Source organism: Nothobranchius furzeri, chromosome 3 (genome assembly GCF_043380555.1).
Source record: "Nothobranchius furzeri strain GRZ-AD chromosome 3, NfurGRZ-RIMD1, whole genome shotgun sequence".
Lineage (NCBI taxonomy): Eukaryota > Metazoa > Chordata > Actinopteri > Cyprinodontiformes > Nothobranchiidae > Nothobranchius > Nothobranchius furzeri.
The window spans coordinates 66,688,366-66,706,944 of NC_091743.1; the positions used below are offsets into that span (position 1 = coordinate 66,688,366).

The 18,579-nt window shown below is 39.9% G+C and overlaps 2 protein-coding genes across 2 annotated transcripts; one reads left to right on the forward strand and one right to left on the reverse strand.

The window, feature by feature from the left end:
• Positions 1-1,895: 1,895 nt before the first annotated feature.
• Positions 1,896-7,812, forward strand: synprb (synaptoporin b). The gene is made up of 5 exons (XM_015958869.3): positions 1,896-2,858; positions 3,693-3,817; positions 5,521-5,719; positions 5,826-6,017; positions 6,097-7,812. Exons 1-5 carry the CDS (start codon positions 2,835-2,837, stop codon positions 6,466-6,468), a joined length of 912 nt encoding a protein of 303 aa, XP_015814355.1. The 5' UTR covers positions 1,896-2,834; the 3' UTR covers positions 6,469-7,812.
• A 3,509-nt stretch (positions 7,813-11,321) lies between these two features.
• Positions 11,322-13,714, reverse strand: LOC107385170 (green-sensitive opsin). Its single transcript, XM_015958867.3, has 5 exons — positions 13,070-13,714; positions 12,832-13,000; positions 12,496-12,661; positions 12,157-12,396; positions 11,322-12,059 (listed from the first exon to the last, which is right to left on the reverse strand). The coding sequence occupies exons 1-5, from the start codon at positions 13,452-13,454 to the stop codon at positions 11,961-11,963; spliced, it is 1,059 nt and encodes a 352-aa protein (XP_015814353.1). The 5' UTR covers positions 13,455-13,714; the 3' UTR covers positions 11,322-11,960.
• Between the last annotated feature and the right edge of the window lie 4,865 nt (positions 13,715-18,579).

The following is an 18,579-nucleotide window of genomic DNA, read 5'->3' on the forward strand; positions in this document are numbered from 1 at the left end:
GATCACTTCTGCGTACGCTTCCGCGTTCTTGTTCTCATCATCAGAATCAGCCTCACCTTCATCGGTGCTCAATATAGTGTATTTTAATCCTTGCAGACGTAAGTGGTCTAGAAATTTGGTTTCTCACAACTTGTATTTCTGCTCGTCTCCGTCAAATACCAATCTTGCCCACCAGCTTCTGGATTCCATCGCTCGTTGGCTCATGGTGTGGGTTGTCGGCGGCTCACCAAACGTGATCTTCCCTCTTAATGTGTCGGGGGTAATCCATCAGTCAGGCTCCTTTTACCGGGTAGTACTGGGCCCATAACCTTTTAGCAGAGTCAATAATCGTGTCGACGGAGGAAAATAAAACACAGCCACATCACTGCTTAGCTTCTCAATCAGGGAACACCTGGTTTATTCTGTCACGTCATCTTTATGCGTCACTGACAGCGATCTTATTGGTTGAATAAACCACATTATATCAGTTAACAAAAGACAATCCATAAGTATTTACAATATATACATACAAAGATAAAACAAATGAGAACACAAACATAATGAAATGTAAATCAATATTAAATCATTATCTTTTGCAGGTCTCAGTTTTTTACGGGGGAAGCAAGCCAGAGGCTAAATGTGAGCTAACAGTGAATTACAAGCAAATATCAGCTCTAAAATGATCTCAAGCTACTTTTTCAACCAACAACTCGATATTACAATGAAATGTGGGTCTGACGTGAATAATGAGTCAATGGTGGTGTTTTACTTCCTTTAATGAGTCGTTTAGAACTATAACAGCAAGATGGCAAACAACCACTTTTCCTGTAATGCTACAGACAAACTACCGAAATAACTGTAGTAAGTGCTCCCTACCGTAAAACACTTAAGAGTACTAACAATGTAGGTATACTTATCAACTTACTGTGTATGACTCATCTTTGCTTGTCTCTTGACTCTTCTGGTGCATATCCATTAAACTCACAGAACAGTAGTGAAAAAGTGGTTTTAGGAATAAAAAATGGAGCGAAGTAACTATGTTTGACTGCTGGATGTCATCCTTACAAATTGCACCTTTAATACCATTTGAGCAGATGAGTTCTCATGGTGTCTAAACTTGTATGACCTTTTCCAACCTGATAAACAAAGATGTCCTTTTGTTTGTAGTTCCTCCTCAAAAAAAACTCCACCAATCCATTTTCTGTGAATAAAACAAGGCACCCAGTCACATTCAATCATCATCAAATTACCTTGAAATCAGCAAACTTTAATTTAATTTATAAAGGAACTGCTGAGCTCAGACACCTACACAATTTCCACCAACTCGTCCGTCACAGTAGATCATGTCCCCTTCTACATAAAAACACTCGGTTTTCTCACATACCTAAGTTGTTTACACTTTGTGTTTTCTGATGGAAATCACAAGTTAACGTCTGAAGTAAAGCTCAGAGCAGTCCTTAAAATGAATAAAACATAAAACTGAAATACACGAATTTCACCAAAAGAGGTCAGCAAGAGACTTATTTCACAATGGATCCTCATACATGAAAATGTTGAAACTAAAATAATTTTGTAAGGACGTTAAATCTCATCAAGAGTTATTGAAGTTTACATCTTTTGCTTCATTTGTAATTTATTTTAATAAATGAACTATGCTGCAAGTTCAGGAACAGTCAAAGGCTTAAATAAGGAAAGTTGTAAGTATTTAACAGTTTTAATATTTGTAGCTGTCAGGTTTATTATTTCATAACCCGAAACAAATATTGTTTTTTTCTTCCTTTTGGAACAATCCAGAAAATATTTTTTAAAAATTTGAATTTTCTTCAACGTGACAAGATTCTACCAGGGGTGTCAAAGAAACGGCCCGCGGGGCCGGATCCGGCCCGCAAACAGGTTAAATCCGGCCCGCGAGACGGTTGTGTAAACTTTATTTTCATACTTTACAATGTAGAGTGAAAATAAACTTATCTTTGTGAGCAAGTTTTCTCTGTAATGAGTATAAATAAAACAAAGCTGCGCTCAAGGTTCACACAAGAACTTGAATCACATCCTGAAGTTGGCTGCCACTCAGGATGTGACTTCTGATATTGATGTGCTGGTGAAAGCTAAAAGATGTAAAGTAAAATGAGTCAAATGTACTTTAAGTGCTGCATGAAACTGATCTAGCCATTTGATCTGTAAGCTCTTTGAATCACTAAGGAATGTTTTATTTATTTATTGATTTTTAATTTTTTTCAAATCTTCAAGTACACTTCAGGTGTTGTACTTGTACTATTTTGGATACACTGTCCTCAGGCTCCAGCCTTGTTTTATATTGATTGTATTAAAACAAAGAAAACAATCTGAAGTTGTTTTTAATTTACCGGTCCGGCCCACTTGGGACTAGATTTCCCTCAATGTGGCCCCTGAGCTAAAATGAGTTTGACACCCCTGCTCTACACTCTCAGAAGCGCATGGGCTCTTTGCAGTCTCCAGATTTAGTTCAGACCAACAAATAATTTATATGATAGCCCAGATCTTATTTGCTTCATGTTTCTAAAGCGGCCCTAGTTTCAGAACAGATTCTTTTGGATACACTCAGGATCTTATCTTCCAACTTTTCATTAAGCTACAAAGATTTCCTTTTTTTAAATTTCTTAACAGTAGATAATGTTGATGGTTGAGGACCATTAAATCTCTGCCTCCTGCTCTTTGATGGACTGTGGGTGGGAGGAGGGGGTGACACACCTCCTGCATGTCACCCCCTCCTTCCCTCCCTACTGGAAGAACCGCTCTGCTCCTGTCTGCATCAGTTACATCTCATCCTGATGATACAGCTGCTGGCGCTGTGTGGAGTTGGGCTCTTTGATCTTTAAATGTGTATGGTTATATTTGCTCCGGTAAGTTTCCTATTATCTAATCTTTAGATTTTAGAGTGAAATGTGCTTCTTTTGGCTTTATGAGATGAATATCCTGGGACTTTTGAGGTTTTTGTGTCTGATTTCAATTCAATTCAATTCAAAAATACTTTATTAATCCCAGAGGGAAATTGATTGCTGTAGTAGTTCAGAATAATAATAATAAACAAGTCTTCAAAGAGTTATTGTATATTACAATGGCTGTTGGCAGGAAGGATCTCCAGTAGCGGTCAGTGTTGCAGCCAAACTGAAGAAGCCTCTGACTGAAGACACTCTTCTGTTGTCGGACAGTCTTGTGAAGAGAATGCTCAGGGTTGTCCATAATTTTCTCTTTGCATTATCTCCTCCAGTGGTTCCACAGTCGTCCCCAGAACAGAACCAGCCTTTTTTATTAGGCTGTTGAGCCTTTTCAGGTCCCTGCTTCTAATGCTACTACCCCAACAGACGACGGCTGAAGAGATTACACTCTCAACAACATTTGGCATCAAAATTGATGAAAATTTTACTGTAGTAGAAAATATTTAGCGTTTGTTTGAATATTTTGATGGTTGAGTAAATTAAAATATAAGAACAAAACACTGACTGAATCTGACTCCACTGCTGGGGCCTCCTTCCAGCGCACAGCGAGCAGCTCTATTAATTATCTTCCTATGTTTAAATTATTCAGGTTTTGTTTTCAGTGCTGTGATAATCACTCATGTAATTTATTGATGTGTATTTAATAAGAACCTAGCTTTCCTCGCTCTCTGGTTTGGAGAACATTTAAAAAATCAACAGGTATGTTTCACCTAATTTATTATTATTTTTTCTGACTAGATTTTTGCCATTTGCGCGTTTGCCACCTGTGGAGGATACCATGGCAACCTCCAGGTTAAAGTGGACTGTGCAGCTAGGAGACAGAACAACATCAGCATCAACGTTGATTTTGGATATCCGTTCAGGTAAATCTGTTTTTTTTTCTGCTTTATTTTTAACCAAACATACATTTAAAAAAGCCCAAATCACTGAAACTGAAGCACACTGAGATTACTAACAAATGCTTTACTGCAGCCAATGAAAAGCTCCGTTTCATTTGTTGTCAGACGAAGGAGCAGCTCTCTCCTGAAACTCATCCAATTTAAAATCAGGCTGTTGGACAGCTAAACAGGAAGCCGACCCAATTTAATCTCCTTCAGTCTTGACCTGACATAGTTCTGCTCGTAGTTCTCTCAGTCCAGACGCGTCTGCAGGTGGTTGGTGTTGCACTCATCTTACAGCATGCATGTTGGCATTGTATTACAGGAACTGAGTTTGTTGAATAAGATTTAAAAATGTTCATTTACATTTTCTTTTAGGTCAAAAAATATTCTGACAGCAGCTGGAAAGAATGAATAATGTGAAGTTGGTGAATAAATTTACATAATACATGGTGTCAAGCTTCCAAACCTCTTCCTTCAACCGTCTAGTGGTTATTAAAAAGTGGGTTAACCTTGTTGAGGTTGCAGCATAAATATACATATTTTTAGTGCATAAGGAAAATTGGAGAGAATGTTGACAGAAATAATGTTTTTGCTGCATTTAACCCTTTATTTGGCACTGGAGCACATTTTTACCCCTTCATCTAACATACAGGCAAAATCAAAAATACTGTAGATGAATATGGTGCTAAATTTTATTTGTTTCAGTAAACCTTCGTAAAAGGAGAAACTAATATAAGAGATAGACTCATTACATGAAAAGCCTTACATTTCAAGCCTTTACTTGTTATAGTTGTGATTTTGGCTTACAGCTGATGAAAAGGTTTCATATACTGGACTCGAAGTGTCACAGTCTAATCAGCTAATGAATCCAAAACACCTGCAAAGTGTTCCTTAGCCTTTAGAAGGTCTCTCAGTCTAAGTCGAATTACTTAAATAAATGTACTTTTGCACCATATTCTCATTTTTATAACATAAATTAGTTGACTGTAAAATATTTGCTTAACAAAAAAAATCTAAAATTTATGGAGATGTTTGATTAAAAGTTAGACATTCTTATCTCATATTAATTTGACTCAAATATTAAAATGATCAATTTTGTACAATTAATTAAGAATATTTTCTAAAACCCTGTTATACAGAATGGGTACATTTATTTATTTTTCAAATTCAGAGAGAGCTCTGTTAGATCCTTGGAAAGGTTCTTCTGGGAAACTCAGGTTCCAGCAGTGGCCCGTCGGCAGAAACAAGAAAAAATGAAGAGGAAGGGAAAATATGACAGCGCATCAGCAGTTGAACCTGATGATGTTACACAGTTAGTCTCATAATCTGGTTGAGTTCTACTCTTATTTGCTATTCCTACTTTCTTTTTTGGGTAGTCTGAGAAAGTAGTCAAGTCTAATTCCTTTGAAGTATAAACAAGGATACTTGAGTAGCAGTATCCGTTTTCATTAGATAATGATAAATGAAATTTCAGGCTTTTCATGATGAGACAAAAATAGTTGTGATCTATTTAAAATGTATGAATGCAGCATTTCAAAAAGTACAATACAAAATAATCCAGAGGAAGAAATACGAAACATTTCTTGTATTGTTGCTTTTTTGGACCTATAGATAATCTCCAAGATTACCAGTGAGATATGAAAAGTGACACTTTCGAACCCCAACCCTCTCTCCGTGTCTCATAGATTGCAGCAGGTGCACTTTAAAGCTCCGCTGTGTGAAGCAAAGAGAGAAGAGGTCGTTTTCCTCGATGGCGACTTCTCCTCAGCCGCTCAGTTTTTTGTGACTGTGGGAGTCTTTTCATTCCTTTACTCTCTGCTGGCTACGATTGTCTACATCTTCTACCAGAACAAGTACCTGAAGAACAACAGAGGTCCACTTGTGGTCCGTCAGGTTTTCATTTCTGCAGCCGTGTTCTGATTGTTAACAGGAAGTGTATTTATCATTTCCAGCTGAGCATGACTTTCTTGCATCTTCTTGTCCGGAGCAGGATTTTGTCGTGACTGGCATCTTTTCCCTGATGTGGCTGGTCAGCAGTTGCTGTTGGGCTAAAAGTCTCACCGATATCAAGACGGCCACAAACCCAACAGAGGTTCTTCTTCTCATCTCTGCCTGCAGAGCTCAGGAGAACAGATGTGCAGCCGTGCAGGAGCCACTCTGGTCTCGTCTTAATACATCTGCTGTAAGTATTAAGTAAACAAACAGATTACTGCCCAAATAATCCACCTGTGTTTGTGCTTATTTTATTATTTTGCCTGCAGGCTTTTGGTTTTGTGAACGTTATCCTGTGGTCTGGAAACATCTGGTTTGCTTTCAAAGAAACTGGTTGGTACAAGACTGGCCAGAGATACCCCACCAGGAGTGCTTCTGGGAAACGCTCGAGGGAAATGCGAGAGCGACTCTACAGCGAGAGCAGCTTCGACCAACAAGATGATGATCTTGGTCTTTTTAGACAAGATAGTTTCACTCAGTCAAAGGGGGACAGCATTAAGCATGTCCAGAGACAAGCTAGCATCAACCAGTCACAAGTCAGCTTCAGTCTGCCCGATACGTATCTGGGCAAAACTGTTGTTTATGAGAGAGAGAACAGCATTGCTTCTCAAGCGCCCATGATTTTCATCAATGAGATGTGACCAGTTTAATTTAATCAAACTTAAATTTACAACTACACTTCTGGATTATCTGCTTTTACATAATATTTTAAGAAAATGTATTTAATATTAGTGTTCTTTACATTGTTTATATGTTTTACACTTAAGTTTTGAACCCCAAACATTGTGTATAATGTGTAAAGCTGTTAGAAATGTTGGAATTATTCAAAAAAGTCTCAAAAACAAAAGCTTGCCTTTATTCACTATTAAAGTGCTTTTGTAAAATCTCCTGTACACGCAAATAAACCATAAAAGTAGCATCCAGATCACTCAAGGTGGTTCTCGGGAGGTGTGGGGGTTCCAGTGTGGGCCAGTGCCACCCCTGATCCCAAGCTTGGACCTCCCCTGTGTCCCTCCTGCTGAGGGTGGAGCCTAAGTATTAATAAGTACTGATTCCTTTAGGATAATTTAGCTTTATTTTGGAACAAATAAAAAAGTTTAAGTCCCATTAGTCGCCACTAACGCTCTGGGCAGCAGTGAGCTGCAGCAGTGAGCTGCAGCAGTGGCTGCGTTCGGGAACCATTTGGTAATTTACACCCCCCCCCCCCCACCACCACCACACACACACACACACACACACACACACACAGACACACACACACACAATCAAGTACCTGAAAGCTGAGTGGGAAGTGGGAAGGCGTTAAGTCCTATTTTTAAAATATGACCTGGCCGTGGATCTGAACCCATAATCTCCAAGTCTCATACCAGAACACTCATACCTCTAGGCCACTGAGCTGGTTTCAGCTGTTGTATCTAAAATAACTGGAACTGAACTGTATTTTTGAAATTACTCATTACATTTTTAATTACTCATAGAAATGCCTAGAACCTTCAGCTTCAAAGACAGAACATAAGAACACAAAACTACAATATGAAATACGTCTCCAGAAAAGCAACGCTGAAACAGCACATTGCCGATATTTTTCAAGCAATATAACTCTCACTTCCCTTTGATGACTAAGTTAATAGTTGTAGTTTCAAACTGGCTCTAAAGAGCTTATAAAAATCCCCTCAGTTGGCCTTGGCACTAAGAAAGGACTTATTCCTATTTTAAATGATGCAAACAGAAGATGCACGGTAAGCTTAATGTTTCTGAGGTGTAATTTGTTGTGATTATGTTAAAAAATGCTTTGTTCTTTTTATTCAGCTTTCTACAGAACTCATATTTTAACTATTTTGTGTTGATTTCACAAACGTACACAGTTTAAGTGTTAATTTAATTGCCTGAGTGTGATTCAATGGGTTTATTCAAATGAAATACTTTTGAAATGTACTTTAAATTGAAAACTATTTGCAGTTTTGAATAAATGTTTGAATGGAAGTTTACACTTTGTGAAGAGAAAAGCGTTGTTTAAGAAGAGTAACATAAGTGTTTAAGTTCTCCTGAAACACACACACACACACACACACACACACACACACGCGCGTGTGTGTGTGTGTGTGTCTGGTGTTTGATTGTGTTGTTTAATTACACCACTGTTCCTGATGGTAATGCAGCCCTAAAGTCTCTCTATTTAGAGATTTACATTAGGATTAGTTTCAATTGCAGTGATGCATTTTGTAAGTTATGACATAAATTGTTTTAATTGTTATTGAGGTGTTTTCTTTTCACTTTGTGGTATTTTATTAATAGTCTAGTATTAGAGATGCCTGAAGAGCCATACTTGTACAGGAACATCATTGATTTTGTTGGTTAAAAATGCTGTTATACAAGAATTTTAAGCTTTTAGTTTGTTGCTTCTTTTTTTTTTTCAACGATGTTTTGATTTGATTTCCTAAGATCTGAAAAGGTGTGTCTGCGTCTATTTTTCGTCAGATTTTTAATGTCTTTCTGTCTGAGGAGAAAATCTGAGCCAATGTGGTGCAAAGGCACACTGAAAAAGAAACATGGAAAATCCCATTTGTTGGAGCGTGTTTCACCCTGTGTATTAGGATTATCACAACTTCAGGGCAAAAGGGATTAACCCCCCGGTGAACTTGTGTCACCACGTGTAAGACTGTTAAAATAATACAGACTAATACCTAAACCTTCTTACCACCATGACCATCATACAGAATGCTGTTAAAATTCAACAATGAGAGGGAGTCATCTGTGAGCGTGTATTAATTACACACCAGAGTATCAATTTTAATGAACAATAATGAACTTAAATATGACCCTTTTGTTGCCAAATCCACTGAACCATTTCCTGATTCTTTGCTTTCACACACTACTTGATGAGATTTGAGGAGGAAACTTGATACAGGAACAGCGCTGCACACTTGAGATAGATCCCAGGACATTGAGCGGGTTGTCCAGTAATAGGAAGGTTGCAGGTTCGATCCCAGCTTCAACCAGAGAATGCTGCTGTTGTGTTGTTGGGCAAGATACTTAACCCACCTTGCCTGCTGGTGGTGGTCGGAGGGACCAGTGGCGCCAGTGTTCGGCAGCCTCGCTTCTGTTAGTGCGCCCCAGGGCAGCTGTAGCTACATCGTAGCTCATCCCCTCCAGTGTGTGTGAATGGGTGAATGACTGTGTTGTGAAGCGCCTTGGGGGGGTTGTAGAACTCTAAGAAGGCGCTTTACAAAAACAGACCATTTACCGTTCATTTACCATCCCAGTGTGGGATTACCCCTTTATCAAGCTCCCTCAGTCAGATTGCTGGGAAGTGATTGTTCCTTCGATGAACTGTCCTTCGATTACAGCGTTTTCCTCAGAAAACCTCCTGAAACAAAAGGCTGTCAAGCCAAAAACTCCAAGGACAAACCAGACCACTAATTAGAATCAATATACTTAAGAAACCAATGACTGTTTCATGAAAAACTGAACAGAAATCAGAAAATCTTTAAATATCTGAAAAACAGAGGTAGTGTGTGACTTTATGTCAAGTAACTTTCTGTTTGTTACACAAAAGTGTACAAATAGTTTATTGTTTGGCCAAAAAAAAGTAGATATAAAAGACTGATGGTGTTAAACCTGCACATGGAAGATGGTTGATAAGGAAGAGACATATTGCACTTGTCACTGTTTCTTCCTCAGCTTTGTCCAATCAGGCAGCATCAAACATCCAGAGTTCTAACTCAGATAAAGTATTCTGTCTCCAATAAAATACAAAAAAGATTTAGCTAAAAAAACTAAATTCTCTATTTCTATTGCTTACTTTTCATCTTTTTGCTGTTTAATGTTGATTTTGATGTTTAAATAAGCGTTGACTTAAAAGGAACCACAGTGTTTATTTGATGATAGGTGAAGCTGTAAAAAGTCAAACTTTTGTTGGTAATTTCACACTTTTTGGAAACAAGGTTGGTTTAAGTCTGAGCACCCGGCATAATCAGGTATTTAGAGCAGAAAGGTGCCCACATTTCTGCATTCAGTAGGCATGAAAGTTTTGTTGTGTTTTGTGCAGAAATCTAAAGTTAAAACGTTGAAGTATTAATGTTAATTTTCTTTTCTTTTTTATCAGTCACAAATAATAATAATAATAAAATAATAACCTGAAAGCCCATTCGACTGTGGATTGTAGGATAGCAGCTGAAATAAAATCCAACTCTCTGAATCTCCTGCTAACAGCTGCAGCTACTGGAAACATTGCGCTGATACAGGCTTCCTTACAGCTCACATTATGGCTGCAGTGCACTCGGTTTGTTATTAGGGGCTCTGCGTGCAGCCTCCCATCTGATCTGAGCAATTAGAACAAAGAGAGGTGACACTCGGCTCTGCCGGCCCCCCTGACAGAGATGCTAAGCACATGCAGGTGTCCAGAACTGCCTCTTTGAAGAAAATTACAGTGCATGGATCCACAGCCTGACAATTAGGGTCAGGTTATCAGCTGGAAATAAAGGGGTCCATCAGGATCTAGACAGCCCGTTGGGTAAGGAAGAAGTGTGTGTTTAACAGTAATTAGTCCTGTAGGACATGGTGGTGTGTTAGCGATGTGGATAGTTTCTGTAGAATCGTCTCTTTTAAGTTCAAATGGAACAAATTGCACACCACACTACTGTGGTGCCAGATGCTGTTCCCATGATAACCTGCGGAGGGCAGCATCAGCTTCTTTCTGCTAACTGAAAGCGCTCGGTAGAAACACTGACATGATGAACTGTTATAATAAACACACATCTTTTTACTTATACATGCTTTTTTCCAATCACGTGGTTTTTTAATTTTCCTGTTTATGTTGTTAGTTGCGTCGTTTGTCATCATATTTTTATATTAATGTACTTTAGTACATTTGTTCATACAATGTGTGTGTGTGTGTGTGTGTGTGTGTGTGTGTGTGTGTGTGTGTGTGTATGTGTGTGTGTGTGTGTGTGTGTGTGTGTGTGTGTGTGTGTGTGTGTGTGTGTGTGTGTGTGTGTGTGTATTTCTATATTATAAATCCAAAAATCAAGAGTATCATGCTTTGCAACAAAATTGAATGTGTATTCAGCCGACAGAGACTCTAGCCTGTGGAAAAAGGACCAGTTCCTTTAAAGAACCAGCTGAGTATTAGCTCTGGCACTAGCACAGAACTAGCACTGGTTCTATTTGTTTTAAAGAGACATATCCAAGAGCTCCCAAGAAGACCATTTTAGGTGTATGGAAGGGACAGTTATGTTAGTTGTGTTCCAGTTCTGCAGTTGTGCATGCTGGTTTCAACAAGTAAGTCTATTTTTCTCTGCAATAATCAGGTTTGAATGGTAATCATTTTAAATCTAGTGACCTGCAAGGTAAATGTTGTGTTATTGTTATTTTGGAAACAAACCATGTTCGACCCAACTGAATGTTTCCTTCTGCTTGTAAATAATTGAGATTTAATAGTGTACTGTTAAAGACACAAGAAAATGTTAATGCCAATAAACACACCAATCCATCGTCTTTATGGTTGCATTTATTGTCTAACTGTGACTATTTACATCTTTTTCTTCTTTTTTCATGAATTGCATAAAAATAATCTCACTAGTAGACCAGTTAAACTTGGTCACCCCTGTAAAGTCCCTTGCAAATGTCCCACATCTGATTGTACATTCAGCAGCTGAAGGATTCCAGTGTTTTCCAGCCTTTGCTTTGAGCTGACGTGTTCTCAAGTTCAACCAAAACCTCTCTCACTTGTTCTCACACACACACACACACACACACACACACACACACACACACACACACACACACACACACACACACACACACACACACACACACACACACACACACACACACACACACACACACACACACACACACACACACATCTGCGCTCGCAGCCACACATTGAGCAAAAGCTGTGTAAGAAAACCCCCACAGTCATGGTAGACTCATTTGGTTGCACATGTATCGAGATTAGACTAAAGTCCTTCATTTGTTTGATCCAGAAGTGGTTGAATCCATAAATTCATTTGGCAACAGTTCTAAAATGTTTTCCTTTTCTTTGATTGGGCTCGTGTGAATCCTGAAAGCAATCATTGAGAAACGCGTACACAGACATGCAAAAGTTGTCATGATTGAGACACATGATTCGTTAAGCAGCGGTAGAGACTTCTGTCTTGCTTGCTGAAACTGAGGTCTCGTCCTCCACCATGCCACCCATTCCGATAGTGCTCAACATGCAGTTACGGAACTGAAATTGCAAAGACATAGGAGCAATTTAATGGTTTATATAAACAAAAAAAAATAAAAATAAAAAACAAAGAAAGGAATCTGACTAGTATACCAACCTGTTTGTTCATCAGAATGTAGATGACAGGGTTGTATAGAGCTGAGCTCTTTGCAAAGAAAGCAGGTATGGAAGCGGTCAGAACACTGAAAGCAGCTCCTTTATTCATGAAGATCCAGCCGGCAAAGGATGCGTACGGCAACCAAGCCACCAAGAAGCCCAACACCATCAGAAAGCACATACGTGTTACTTCCTTCTCAGCCTTTTGAGTGGAAGCAGAGTCCTGCTGCTGAGCTGCAGCCTGCAGAGACCAGTTAGGTGAGAGATTTGAGAAAAGACAACGAATCTGTTCAATAAATGTTGATGGAAGCCTTTCAGTTTTTTCTTAATCTTCACTTACAGCTTTAACTGTCAGGACGAGGCTCCCATAGGTAAAGAAGATCAGGAATACTGGGATGAAGAAGTGAACAACGAACATGTAGGTGACGTATGACTCGTTGTTGAAGCCCGGAGCCAGAGTGTAGTAATCAGGTCCACAGGAGCACTGCATGCCCTCAGGGATGTACCTGTGTGACGTTTTACAAAGTAGCATCAAGGATTCATTACGAGGTGACAGGATGTATCCTCTAAATAACAAAGCTGTCTTAAACTGAGTGAATAAGAAGTACAAAAGTGTTCGCCAAATGATTTAAAGTCACATTAAGCTTAAGGGGATTAAAAGAGCTGAGAGTGTTACCTGGACCAGCCAAAAAGGGGGGGTGCAGCACAAGCCAAAGCCATGATCCAAGTGAAGAGGACTCCTGCTCCAGCATGAGTTCCAGTGAATTTGAAGCTTCCCATGGGTTTGCACACAACAATGTACCGCTCAATGGCCAGGGCAACCAGGGACCAGAGGGATACTTCACCTGCACGAACAGAAAAGATGAGAAAGGTTAAACAACTGGCCATGAAATGAAGTGGCCTTTAGTTTTTACCTCCTAGTGTGGCCATGAATCCCTCAAGAGTACAGAAGGTGGGTCCAAGAATGAAGTAGCCATTTAAAGCAGATGTGATGGTGATGGTAAAGCCGAAGAGGCACATGATGAGTCCGGCCACGGCGAGGTTCACCAGGATGTAGTTCAAAGGTTGGCGGAGCTTCTTGTTCTGAGCCGTCACAAACAACGTCAAGCCATTTATAGGGGTTCCGGTGCAGATCAAGAAAAACATGTAGAAGGCTAGAAGCTTGTAGATCATAGAGTCCACCAAGTAATATTGAGCATATTCAAATGGACTTCTAACAATTCCACTTTTGTTGGACATGGGGATGTAGAAGTTGTTGCCCTCTGTGCCATTGGGCTCGTATGATGAATCCCAACCCATCTTCAGCCACAGGCTTTGTTGCTGAGTTTTCAGTTGAAGGAAAAAGCCACCAGCGTGAGAGTGGTAAAAGCCAACCCTACACAGGGAGTTTATGTTGCAGTTGGATGTTTTATACTTACTCGGGGTTATCCGCAAATTAACAGAATTAGATTAGGGGAGGATTTTAAGGAAGTGAACAGCTCAAGGCAGACTCATAATTGACTTTAAGAAAGCATCACAGGACAGTGACCTTAAGGTTGATTATGTGCTGCTTGACACAGTCTGCATCACCAAATGATTTTCCGCCTCAGTCTACCTCAATCTCGTTTTGGTTTTAACCTTAGGAGTCCAGTCAAAATTTAAACTACAATTCAAATATAAATATTGTCAATGCAAGACATTTTGTTTTTTATTATGAAAACTTCAAAAATGAAATTTTTTTTACAATATCAAAATAGATTAAACAGAAAACACTCGTGTTTACTTTAGAGCTGAGAGAAGTGGGGGTTAGTTCAAAAAATTTCACATAAGTGAAATGGCTGAAAAATATTAATATCTTAAATGACATGAAGCTATAAATCAGTCAAAGACGGCAGGCGATTCAACCTAACCCTAACCCTAAATTAATTGTGCAAACAATTAGTGAGAGCAATTCAAAAGTAAGCCAATGCTTTGTAAACGTTTTTAAAGTGGTCATAAATATTAAACTGTCAATGAAATATGAAAGATATTCAACAAGATGTAATATTCCATTTCCTCTGCTGGTCAAGAGATACACTCTGAGCGTCTGCTGGAAGCTGGTGGAGTTGTTTGTGGCTGATGGAGTTTTGCAGGTTGAAACAAATAATAGTTGTTTGATCCTGAAAAAGGTTTGTTCTATGCCGCTAAAAATAAAAACTGGCAACTGTGAAGCTGCAAGTGTGATATTCTTGCCACAGGGGGCAATAGGGGCAGGGAAGACTTCCATTAACCCTGTAAAAGACCATTTTAGCACATACTGGCTCAAGAAAAGGATTTTAAAATGTGAAAAAGTTGCATAGTACGGCTTTAAGCTTGCATTTTTCAGATGTTACACATGTATGATCTCGTTCTTTATGTCTCTACCCAAAGCTCGTGACCATGGGTGAGGGTAGGAACATAGATCAACTGGTTAATCGAGAGCTTTGCCTTCCAGCTCAGCTCTCTCTTCACCACGACAGATCGGTACAATGCCCGCATCACTGCTGACGCAGCACCAATCCTCCTATAGATCTCACGCTCCATTTTTCCTTCACTCGCGAACAAGACCTCAAGATACTCAAACTCCTCCACGTGAGGCAGGACCTCATCCCTGATCCAGAGAAGGCATTCTACCTTTTTCCGATTCAAGACCATGGTCTCAGATTTTGTGGAGCTGATTCTCATCCCAGCTGCTTCACACTCGGCTGCTAACCGCTCCAGTGATAGCTGGAGATCACATTCTGATGAAGTCAACAGGACCACATCATCTGCAAAAAGCAGAGACCTGATCCTCAGGCCACCAAAACAGATCCCCTCAACACAGTGGCTGCGCCTAGAAATCCTGTCCATAAAAGTTATGAACAGAATTGATGATGAAGGGCAGCCCCAGCGGAGTCCAACTCTCACTGGAAATGAACTTGACTTACTGCCGGCAATGCAGACCAAGCTCCAACACCGGTCATACAGGGACCAAACGGCACTTATCAAAGGGCCTGGTACCCCATACTTCCGGAGTACCCCCCACAGCTTCCCCCAAGGGGTGCGGTCCAACGCCGTCTCCAAATCCACAAAACACATTGGTTAGGCAAGTTTCCTCCAGGACCCCCCTAGGGGTATAGAGCTTGTCAAGTGTTCCACGGCCAGGATTAAAACCACATTGCTCCTGCTGAATCCGAGTTTCAAAAATCCGATGGATCCTCCTCTCAGAACCTCTGAATAGACCTTACCAGGGAGGCTCAGAAGTGTGATCCCTCTGCAGTTGGAACACATTTTGCAGTCCCTTTTTTTAAATACGAGGACCACTGTTAGGTATTTTCATTTTGCCATCCAGGGTTACCTGAAGAGAAAGTTCACCATGCAGGGGTTTTATTATCAAGCTGATCAATTTAACCCATTTTAATCTTATTAACAAAAAAACATTTAGATTTCCCAAAGTGGAGAGAGAGAGAGATAAAATGATACACATGAGCCGGTGGTCTCTTTGCTCTCGGCGGACAAAAGCCCTCTCAAGAGGATTTCTTAAAAGACACACAGAGATGATAAAATGCACACACTTACACATTCCTTTAGACGTCGAAAGGGAGACACCCAGGCGCTGGCACAGGGCGTTCTTACTGATAAGCTAGGACTGGGAGATGCAAGGTCAAACGTCTGTCTGTTGCCAGGGGAAAATGGGCTGGATGTCATTTCGTTTAAAATCATACACAATGTATCCATAATTTATCCAACAACCACCACCCCAGTCTGCAAATCCAGTGGAACTGTCCTCGATGTCCATGCAATACTGCAGAGCCGGGTCAACCAACACAACCCTACAACATCCAGAGCCTTAAGGAACTCCGGGCAGATCTCCTTGCCATCGAGGAGTTTTTCGACCACCTCAGTGACCTCGGCCTCACAGACTGGAGAGTCCTACCCAAAGTCCCCAGACTCTGCTTCCTTCCTTATTAAAATCAGAAAACACAAAATATTCTTGTCTTGTTCATGAGTGAGGGAAAGATGGAGCGCAAGATTGATAGGTGGATTGGTGCTGCCACTGCATTTTTTACATTTTATTTCCCTACAACCTTTGTGATGGGAACTGACATGAGTCAAAACAACCAACCTATCGGACAACTGACACTTCCAATGAAAATGGTGTGATCTGATAAAGGATGTTCCTTGGCACTGATGCTGTTCATGCGAAAGACAAATTAACCACTTGTTACAATAAGCTTTTGCCACATCACGACAAGGTCAACGCAGGACGAAGAGACACTGAGGGTAATCCAATCAGGGCAGGGCATTTACAGTTTAATGAACAGTAGTGAAGGGGCAAATGTCTGAACAAAAAGCTCATCGAGCAATAAAACAAAAGGTATTCAAATTATATTCAATTAGACTGGTTATACTTGCCATTATGTGTAGACATATTATTCCTGCTGCCAAATTAAGATAAATAACCTTAGCTGTTGTTATTGGGTGAAAGACTGCAGCCATCCCAAAGAGCCCAGCGCTGCATCTTGTTTTTATTTGTTTACCTTTAATTTTCATTCCTTCGTGCTGAGGACAATTGGAAAAGCCAACATGGTGCAGGACAGATTTATTTCAACAAGCAAGGCAGAAGTCTCAACTGCCACTGATACAATGAAGTTTAGATCTCAAATGTTTTTTCATGAAGAAAAATGCACTCTGGATGATTGATTTCTTCAGACTTTTAGTGAAGTAAAAAGTACAAAAAAGCTCCTAAGTGGTTTAAGAGAGGAGAGGCTTGCTGGATGTGCTAGAGGAGATTTGGAGTGGCGTTTCTTTGTGAATCTGTTCATCCAACATTTTAACTTCATCTTTAACTTAAACTCATTGAATGAATAAAAATTCTGTTTGTTCTTGCCTCTCAACTCACATCTGTGGTGGGACGTGTGAGGGTGTCAGATGGGCTAGTACAGTGGGTCCCAACCTGGGATCCCTGACATGTTTGTGGGTGTCCCCACAATTTTGTGTGTGCTGAGATTCTGAGGTTACCAAGATTATATTAGTGAAAATGACATTTATAAAATCCAGATAACACACCCATTACAACTCTGTGTAAATGGCATCACTCTGCATGTCTGTATAAAGTTTGTAATTATTCCATTATAATTGTGTGCATGCATGTAGGAGTTGGAGTTGGGGGGCCCTCTTGTCTTGGTCACAAGAAAGGGGGTCATTGTGAAAATAGGTTTGGAACGGTGGGATGAGTAAACAACAGGAGGTATACTAAACTGGTTGTTTCTGAATTCAGCAAGTAGAGGGCACCACCTCCCACACAAGGCACCTCTCAGTCAGGCCTGACTTGCTTCAAAATAGTAGATAACTGAGCTAAGATTCAATAATCATCTTAAACAAAATAACAGCATTGCTGGTTTACAAACTAATCCAGCATTAAAAGTCCTGTTATTGCATTAGAAAAACTAATCTTTACTTAAGCCCTGGGAGGCAACAGAATTATTTTTCTCATGGCATTTTGTAAGTTTTTATTTTTATGTTTTATTTTTTGTTTCTTTCCCACCTTTCATTCAACAATCAGATGCTACAATGAAGGTGAGTTCAGAAAGTGAGAAGTTGTTAGTTTTACTATTATTCTGCCTCTAAAAGATGTGTTGAGATGTTTTTAGGTGAAAAATAAGACACTAAAAGTCCTTTTAGAAATGAACTTACCTTTTATTCAAGGTGGTGGTTTTGGAGATGCAAAAGCCATATACTACTGCATCTGATTGCAGGAGTCACAGCTCAGCCACTCTGCAGAAGAGTGATCTTGGAAAAGCACACTGCTCATTTAACTCAATGAGGGACAATGAAAAGCATGTGTCTTTGTGAACAGGATGTCCCCACACATGTTCCTTGTTGCCCCAAAACACACGTAATTGTCCAAATAGGCAAGGCAAGGCACCTGTATTCATATAGCATATTTCATACACAGAGGCAATTCAATGTGCTCATGCATATATAAGTCAAATCTTCCCTTCATTAAAGGTGTAGAAGAATATTTTCCTGTCTAGCCTGCATGTGAAATTCAGAGAGGTTGATCAAATTTAAAAAATAACGAATGAAAAAAAGGTTTCTCAGTGAACTTGGTCTTAAATTCAGGTCAGATCAGCAACCGGGCTGGACCAACAGCCTGTAATAGTTTGGTAACAGTTTTGTCTTTTATGCTGTGGTAGTCTGTAGGGCCATACAGGTCATATGTATGGTACATGGTCACCTAAGGGGGCGTGTTTATGTGATGATACATGGGGGTTGCCGGGCCCGTAGAGGGAGACCACATCAGAAATTGCTGTTAACTGTAAGCTGGCAATGTCTGCTCTCTGCAGCAAGGAGAGATGGTCATCACAAAGGTCTATGGTCTGATTGCTGGATTTTGGCATGTCTGGGCCCAACTCATCTATCTCAGCAGTTACACCCAGTAAAG